Here is a 9,007-nt window from a genome sequence, read left to right as displayed (position 1 = left end):
CCGCGCGCTTTGGAAGGGGCCCCCCCCCCCAGCTCAACACGGGCCAGCGCGTCCCGGAGGTGCCACCTGGCCAGTGCCGAGTGGCGGCGGCGTCTCGTGGCGCCCGCCAGCACAGTGTTCCCCGTTTCCTCCGGTGAGCCGACGGGCACCGGGTGTCCCCGCCCCGCCCACCAGCTCATATTAAAGCACTCCAGGAGCATCTGCGGTTCACTGCTTCCCCTCCAGGGACAAACGACACTGGTCATTGACTTGGCAATGATTCGTGTCTGCCACAGGACTGCCGGGAATTTCCTCTTTTCGAACTTCCCCGGCGGGGAGGCTGTTAACCCCAGACAAGGGAAGCACCGGGCTGCGGGGGAAGCGCAGGGCCACGGAGGCACGAGGCTGGGACCGTCCGCGCTGCACCGCGGCGAGGCGGTTCTGCGCAACCGCAGAGGTGCCGGCAGACCCAGTCCGCCGCCGCGCACGCTTGCTAGGGAGAAGCCGCTGGCAAAACACCCCGGGTTTGTATTAGGGGTGTACGTGGAGTACCCTTTCCCAACCACCAACCATTACACAGAATTTAAACACACTTGTACACACGCTGCTGTAAAAGATCGCTCCGGAAACCTTTGAAGGTATGACAGCTGCACCCGGAGGGCAGAGAAGGGGGCCACGTGTACGAGGAAGTCCCTTTCCTAAGAAGTAGAATTGCGTTAGAAGAATGCTTCCTGTCGCACGACCTCTCCTTTGCGTAACTGTAGAGCGATTATGAAAATAACCGATTCAAAGTCCTTGAACTAGGACTCATGTAATTTTTGTTTCCCCCCCTTTGAATGAACCCAGAAAAAGGCCTGAGAACCTTCTCCTGTGGTGAGGGGCCTGAGCTAGGGCCCTATACCCTTCACCCTGGGAGCCTCGTTGCTGCACCTCCCCGGGGGTCCCGAGTCCCGTGTTATTTCCTAATATTTCTCCTAGCTCCGTGGTGTCTTGGAGATCCCCTAGTCCAGCCTGCTCATTTCACAAGTGAAGACACAGACTCCGAGAGGCTAAGCCACATGCTCAGGGTCACACAGTGGAATGGACTTTGGGGGAGGGGTTCCATCCTGCGCTGCTGGCTACTGATATTCTGGATGCCTCCCTGCGCTCCGCCCCCACCCCCTTTACAGGAACTGTGGGCACACACAGGATAGTGGGCATCAGCGCGCGTAGAACTTCTTAAATTCTTACAGATGACCTCTAGAAACTTTAGGCCTTATTTCTTCTGAAGATCTTGAAGCACTTTTGCATGTTTGTTGTCTCACTTGCTTTTTAAAAAATCTTAAATATGGCACAAAGGTCCTCTCCTGCATGCAAACGTTTGCTTCCTCTGGTGCCTGCCTGTTGCCAGAGAGATGTGTGTGTGGGCCTGTCTTCCTCACTCAGACTGAGGAGGGCTGGATGAAGGGCTGTTTTTGGTTCCAGAGTGCCCGCAACAGAAGAGGGCATCTGGGAGGAGCCTAAATCTCCACGTAACCGCGCGAAGGTCCAGCTGCCTTCCACCATGAAAGCCAACACTCGAGAGGCAGGTGCTGATACAAAGGAAAGCAGTTTATTTTCAGGTGCCAGCCTCCTGGAAGATGGGGAATCGCGTCTCAAAGCCCATCTCCCCCTCTCCGTGGAGGCAGAGGTTTTATAGGGAGAAGGGACAGAACAAAGAGATCAGGAGAGGAGGTTGCAAAGTTCTCTACATGCAGACGAGGACTGGACACTGTCCAGTCCAGTAAGACAGGTGATGGTCCCACGGACGTCACCCTGGCTCCAAGGCTGAAGGTCAGCAAATCTGGAGCTGGGATGCCTGAAGGTCTTTGAAGCTAGTCCCACAGATTTTTATACAAACACAGCGTTCATCTACGAGCCACATGTTGGGTAGAGTCAGCACCTGCGGAAACAATGTCAGAAGAACAGCGGGCTGGGTTACAGTCCCTCACCTTCACAATTTCCCACTGTTACACCGGCAGGACCTTCCTTACTTCACCTGGGAACATGTCCTCTGCTGTCTGTGAGTCCCCCGTCTGCCCTCCCACCTCTTGTTTGGCCCGTTTTTCTGCTCTTTCTGGAACCTGTGGGAGGCACTGCCCAGTTCGCTCCTGCTGTGAACCCTGCGGTCTTCCTTTTCTCTCTCCCCACGCCCACCCCGGGCCACCCCAGAAAACCCCAGGAACCCTGCTCCTTTGGAAGACAGGGGCAGAAGCAGTATCAATGCATGACCACTGGACGGGGTACTCTCCCTGCGAAGCCTGTCACTTTGAACATGTAAAAAATGCACACCACGACACCAGGTTTCTGCCGCCCCTCCCCCACCTCGGGCATTGCACCGGGAGGAAGAAGGGGGGCCACTCTGCCCCCGAGAACACCTGCTGACCACAGGGGCAGTGAGGGTACCAGGGGACAGGGGAGAGGTAGATGTCAGTTAATTCAGTGTTTGGGGGTTCATCTCATTAAATAACCATCCCCGATGTTGACACCAGCGTTGTCATCAACGTCCGACTCGGAAGTGTCACTTCTATCAGAAGGAGCATCTTCAAGCCACAGGCCCAGCCCAGGGGGGCCGGGGAGGGGTGGCTGGGTGCCCTGTCCACTGGCCACCAGAAGGCTTGTCCCCATTTCGTCGGGATCCTCCGGATCAATTGTCTCTTCTGCAAGAGAGGGCACCGGGGGGACCTCTGTGTCGCTGTCATCCAGGACCCTCACAAACACAGAGTTCAAGTCCACATTGAAGAAATTCCTGTCTGCAGAGCTCTCAGTGGAGCTGCTGTTGTCCTTGAACAAGAGGCCCATGGGCGGAGTCCGCTGCCCCTCGGAGACCCCGCCGACACACTCAGAGCACCGGGGCCCGGGCTCTGGCGCCATCAGCGACTGGGTCTCGGCCTCAGGCTCAGGCAGCTCGTCCTCCTGGGCGTGGGGGTTGCTGTAGTCCTCCAGGGGGGCTGCGGGGCTGGACTCCGGGCGCACGGGCCTGATGGTCAGCCCATGCGTGGTATAACCCCCTGCGCTGGCTCGGAGCACGGTCTCGTCGCTGTCACTTTCGTCGTCATAGTTGTAGTCCCACACTTTCTTCTTTCTGTGGACGTGGATGACTTCCAACACGGCCACAGCTTCCAAGGGCGGCGGCTCAGGGAGTGCCCAGGCCGGCAGGTTGTGGAAGTTCTTTGAGAGGGAGGGAGGGAGAGAGAGAGAGAGTCTGTCAGCTGTGTTTGTCCTTCATCTTCCGACATCATAAAGCTGAAGGAGACGGACTGCGTGGGGCTGAGGCCACGGCTGCGGCAGCAATGGTCGGAGCTAACGGTTCTAGAGTGTTCCCAGTGGGCGGGCTCTCCACGGAGTGCCGACAGGCTTGTTTCACCCTCCCGACTGACCGCGCTGGGTCGCAGGCTTCCTAGTCTCGCTCCCCGTCCGCAGGTGAGGAAGGAAGCCGACAGGTAAGAAGCTGGCCCAGAGGAGCCTGGCTTTCACACCAGGCAGGCAGCCTGAGGCCCAGACCTCGTCTGGCCCAGCCAGCCCATCCTCCTGCCCTCCCTCCGCCCCTCCTGCTGTGCTCCTTCAGGCTGGACAGACGGCCATTCCGGAGGGTGTCAGGGAGCTGTGGGTGAGGAGAGACTGTGGGGAACTGACTGCAAGGGGGGGGAGGAGGTCAAAGCCCCCTGGACTGACCTCCAAAGGGTCCAGGAAGACAGAGACTGGGGCACTCTCTTCCGCCCTTGGAAGAAAACACTCCAGGGACAGGTGGGGCGAGCTAAGGAGAACACAGGTGGCCGAGTGTCCCCATCTCCAGTGGATGATGGGTGGCCACAAGGAGGGCATACGCAGCACCCTCTTGGTCTCAGTCTGCCCGCAGCCTGCCCGGCTGCTCCATTCCCCAGACTGGCTCCTCCCTGCTCTACCCAGACCCGGCCTGGGCAGCGGGGTGGGTTTCTTCTATTGGGGCATTCATCTTTTTTCTCATGGATTCATGGGAGCTCTTATACAACCCAAATGCTTATCACTTGTCAATTATTTGTTACATATATTTTCCCCCAGTCTGTGATTTTATCATTTTACTCTGCTTATGATGACATTTGAGAAAAAGAAATTCTTAATTTTAATGTATGAAAATGTATCACTGATCCTCCCTTACGGTTTTTGCTTTTTGTGTCTGAGAATCTTCCTTATCCCAAAGCCACAAAGAACCCCCTACATTGCCTTCTGAAACATTAACGATCTTGCCTTTCACACGACGGTGTGGATGAAACCCGGCACACAGTGTTCCGGGTTTCGCATCTCCTAAGGCACAGCCCAATGCCAAGTTCAAATCCCAGTTTAAAATGGGCAGTTTAAAAACCTCCAAAAGTAGAAATACCGACCCAACCAACACTCCTTCCCCAGCCCATCTGACCCAGTAAAAATAAGAAGAAAGAAAAGAATACAATTGTATCAACTCTGGAGGAATATTTAAATATGTGGCTGTTAAAAAATTAGATGAGGTGAGTCAGTTGACACATAGAAAGATGGGATAGTTCTGAATGAAAAGTTGCATAACTACTGGAGAGAGAAAGCAATGGGGCAGGGAAGTGACAAATGAGGGGACGAGATGCGAGGGCGTTTTAGAGATGTGGGGAGGCTCCAGCCCGTGACTGAGTAAGGGCCCCGAGGGAGCCTCGGAGCCTCGGGCAGCGCACACGGGAGCGAAGACAAAGAGGCCGGTTTCGCCGACAGTGAAAGTCACACAGACGAGAGCAAGCGCAGGGGACTCTCACACACGCAAACGGACGGCCACAGCAGGAACGCTGAGGCAGTGTCCCCGAGCTCGGAGCAGTGTGAGCCCTGATATGTTGCCGCCGGCGTTATCAATGACAAGACAAACCCACTCTGGGAGTGTGTCCCGCTGGGGTCATCTGAAACGGAAAGATAACCTGTATAAAAACGTTCACGGCATTATTCGTAACAGCCAAAAGAAAGAAAATACAGGAAAAGAATGAGAAAGAAGTCGATTCAGATGCTGCAATGCGGGGAAGGGTTACGGGGAAGGTGGTGCGTTCACACCAGTGGAGCACTGAGCGAGCGCTGCGCAGACGACGTGGGCCAGGAACGTGAAGTGCGAAACCCCTGTTTACACGGACGGGAAGCCGGTGTGCTGCGGCGCCTGGTGCTTTTAGAAAATGGGGTTTTCTGCTGTGCAAATACTCAAGTAGAGACTAAACATTCTTAAGTGAAAATAAAAAATAAAGACAGAAAATTTATAAAACCACATACCAGCACTTTGGGGGGCACGTTCCGTAAGCATATGTAACCAACCCGCTTCAGCATCACCAGGGTGCTCACGGACACGGCCACTATTAAGGCCACGGTAATCAAGGCTCCGATTCCAGCAGATTCCGGCGACCCTGTCAAGGAAAAATTAGATGACTGTTTCAAAACAAAGCCAAGAGATGGTCGCAGTGGGAATAGGTGCCCACGGGTCTGGCGGAGAGGGAGACACGGAAGGAGCAACAGGTGGAAAAACCATTGTTAGACTGTTAGATGCAAAAATGGAGATAGAAAGGAATCCAAGTGCACATTTTCTTTAAATGATAAAAATGAGATTTAGTTTTTATAATGATGTTCCATGAGAGACTGTTCAATTCGGTGCTCATTAGCCACCAATTTAAGTGGCTACTTAAATTTAATTGATCAAAACTGAGGACACCTCTCAGTGTCCAAGGCCCCGTGAACGAGGGCAGTTCTGGCTGCCCGCTGCTACGGAAGCCAATGCTCAAGAGGTGGGTGCTGATGGAAGGGAAAGGGGTTTATTTTCAGGTGCTGGCTCCCGGGAAGACGGGGACTCAGGTCTCCAAGCCCATCTCCCCCGCTCAGTGCAGGCAGAGGTTTCATAAGGAGGGAGAGGGGACAGAACAAGGAGATCAGGGGAGGGGGGTGCAAAGTTCTCTACACGCAGAACAGCACCGTCCAGTCCAATAAGGCAGGTGACGGTCCCGGGTGCGTCATCCTGGACTAGTCACCTGGCCTCACGTCATCCTAAACCCACGGTCGAAGGCCAGCAGCTCTCCTGGACCTGGGATGTCTTTTGAAGTTAGTTCCTAAGATTCTTTACAAACATGCTGTTTATCTACAAGCCACATCATGGTCAGCGTGAGACTTGCAGAAGCAAAGTCAGAAGAACGGCGGGCGGGGGACAAATCTCCACCGTTATGAGCTGGCCCCACATCACATGCCCACTCGCCACACGCCAGTAGGCACTGCAGGCGGGAAGGAGTGGGCCACGGGGGTCTGTCTGCCTGAAACCAATACCTGGGTCGTTCCCAGGCAGACTTTGGTCACACCAGGACCCCAAACCCAGGCTCTGCTCCGTTCTTTTCCCCGTTGTGAGTTCCCCCTGAGAATCTCATCCAGCTTCGTTTGGGAAAATGTCAACATTCTGCTTGCAAATAACTTGACTTCCTAAATCCGACTGGACTGAGAGGAAATCAGCAGTTACGTAACGATGGTGACCAGGGACAAATTCTCAGCTGTCCTAAATAAAGTGACAGCAGGCCAGGAAGTGGCAGAAACAGAAAACTGAAGTGACCCACTGACAGCTGTGGGTGACACCGGACTACTCACAGTCCCAAACTTCTGTGGAAACTCAGAATCAACTTCCAGGTGGCTGTCTAAACAAAACCACCAGCCAACCACCCGTTCATGCTCACACATGCACGGGGCTGCCCACAGCCACCAGGAAGGAGCGGACTCTCCCTCGGGACTGTGCGCCATCCCCTGCTTCCTACTGTGTAGCTGATGCAAGTGCTTTCAAAACACCTCCCTCCCCCCGCCAGACTCACTGTGTAAGAGCCGGCCAGCCCCAGGGCGGCGGGCACAGGTCTTCCCCATCTCCCCTGGCTGCTGGTGGCTTGGACTGGGTGTCCCAGTATAGGGAACCGATCCGCATGGCATTGGCGAATGTAGCCCAGCCCGATATGGAAAACCGGCGGGGAGCGAGTTGGCACACAGGAACCGAGCCCACGGATCGGTTTTCCCGTGGGGAATCAGGCCTGCATTGTACCTAGGCTGCTTTGAGGCTTGCTTTTTGCTAAAACTCCCTCACCCTGAATTGAGGCAGCAAATGTGTACTGCATATCTTTAAAGTAACTTCCTAAAATCTGTGCTACACTTCCCAAGTATGGAGTGTAACCAGTTCAACCACTTTCCCCCTTGCGTCTGCAACATCCTTTTTCTTTGAAGTAATTAGCAACATTCTTTCCTTTGTTTTCTATAAAAGGTAACCACCTAAAGTGAACCCTGTGCAGAGTAAATGAGGACCATCCTCAATGTAATGTGCCCAGAAAAGCACTAAAAGTCTGTCCAGGCAGGGGTCGGGGCCCTCTCTCACTTAGAGTGGCCATGCCGTCCCTTTTTCTCCACAGGACTTCTGCTGTCCGTGTGAATTTGTCATCGCAGCCACAACACACAGACCCCACTGGCCAGAGTCCGCATCATCCCAGGACCAGTCCTCTTCCTGGCTAGTATATGTCTCCATAGAGCCTTGCTTTCAGAAATGCTTTCGGCCTCAAGGGGGTTCTGTTTATCAGTGACTAAAGCTCTCAAGTTTCCAGAGAGACCTTTACTCATATTAATGTAACCATGGCCTCAGGCAAAACAGGGAGAGAGAAAAGCCAAGGGGGCTCTCCTAAGAGACGAGGGGGTCGACCCCCTCCAAGACCCCTCCAAGCAGGAATGAGGAAGGGCAGTGAGAAGAGTGGGTCCCGGGCGCCCCTGCCCAGCACCACCTGCCACCAGCTATACCCACCTGGTTCTCTTTCTCTGAGTCCTCCTCTGTGAAACAGGACAACTCTCTGCTGCTAGGGTGATTGTGAAGATTGTTAACAACAAGAGCCAAAATGTTGTCACTTTTATTAAGCCACTGTCACCAAACCACAACTCAGTAACTAACCTAACTGCAGCCTGGCCCTCTGTCCCAAGAGCCGAAGTCAAAGCCCGTCAGTCTGGAGCTTCCTGACCCACACTAGGGAGGCAGAGTCTGCCTGAGGAGACGCCCGCCCTCCCAGAAGGGCAGGTGTCCTCGCCCCCAGCAACCCGCTCTTCTAACGCCTTGGTCCCGTCCTCTCTCTGCCTATGGAATCATCCCATTCTGGACAAGTCACTGGCGTGCCCTTCTAGTTGCTGGATAGGATGCTGCCCGATTCATGAATCGCTTCAGAAATCCAAGTAATCTTCACATTTGCCTGGTTGAATTTTGTTCTTTAACATCATCAACTTGAGGTTTTATTAGTGTGATACTGTGGTTTTCATAAGAAATACGTACATGGGCTGCGACCCAGCTCCTGGCCGAGAGCTCTGTGGACGACCCTACCCGCCGGGAGCCAAGGCGGCGAAGGGCACGTCTTTCGCAGTTCACGACAAGCCCCTTCTGGCCACGACCACAACCGAGCTGATGAAAATGAACGACTTTTGCAAAGCTCCAAGGGCTGGGGGTTGGTTGCCCGGGGAACCAACCCTGCGATGAGAGGGTTGGAACTTCCAGCCCCACCTCCAGGGAGATGCTGGAGGTTGAATTAATCACCAATGAATGGCCAAGGATTGAATCAGTCCTGCCTCCGTGACGAAGCCTCCATAATAATCCTCCAGGATTGGGTTCAGAGAGCTTCGGGGTGAACACAGCAAATGCAGAGAGGGGTTCGCCGCACAGGGCTGGAAGCTCCGAGCCTCTCCCCATGCCTTGCCCCAAGGGTCTCTACTAGCTGGCTGCTCCTGAGTTGTATCCTTTTATAAAAACCAGGAATCTAGTAAGAAAACGGGTTTCCTGAGTTCTATGAACCTTTCTAGCAAATTACCAAACCTGAGGAGGACTCTGGGAACCTCTGATTCATAGATGGTTGGTCCGAAGCCCCGGTGACAACAGGGACTGTGACTGGCATTTGAAGCAGCAGGGCCCGGGGGCGGGGTGGGGGAGCAGTCTCGTGGGACTGAGCCTTTCACCTGTGGGGTCTGTCACTGTCTCCAGGTATTGGGTTGG

The 9,007-nt window shown here is 54.4% G+C and overlaps 1 protein-coding gene across 5 annotated transcripts in view; it reads right to left on the bottom strand.

Annotated features, from left to right (window-relative positions):
* Positions 1-1,548: 1,548 nt before the first annotated feature.
* Positions 1,549-9,007, bottom strand: part of IFNAR2 (interferon alpha and beta receptor subunit 2) — a 31,144-nt gene continuing 23,685 nt past the window's right edge. For 4 of the 5 annotated variants that reach the window (XM_053916784.1, XM_053916778.1, XM_053916780.1 and 1 more), the window contains 2 exons: positions 5,251-5,381; positions 1,549-3,168 (listed from right to left, as the gene is read on the bottom strand). In XM_053916784.1, the coding sequence (XP_053772759.1) occupies positions 2,452-3,168; positions 5,251-5,381 (848 nt within the window). In that variant the 3' untranslated portion in view covers positions 1,549-2,451. The remainder of the gene's footprint in view (positions 3,169-5,250; positions 5,382-9,007) is intronic. The other variant, XR_008425948.1, reaches the window with a different exon arrangement.

The sequence above is a fragment of the Desmodus rotundus genome, chromosome 2, assembly GCF_022682495.2.
Source record: "Desmodus rotundus isolate HL8 chromosome 2, HLdesRot8A.1, whole genome shotgun sequence".
Lineage (NCBI taxonomy): Eukaryota > Metazoa > Chordata > Mammalia > Chiroptera > Phyllostomidae > Desmodus > Desmodus rotundus.
The sequence above is the reverse complement of the archived record's forward strand: the minus strand, read 5'-3'. Positions and strand labels throughout refer to the sequence as shown.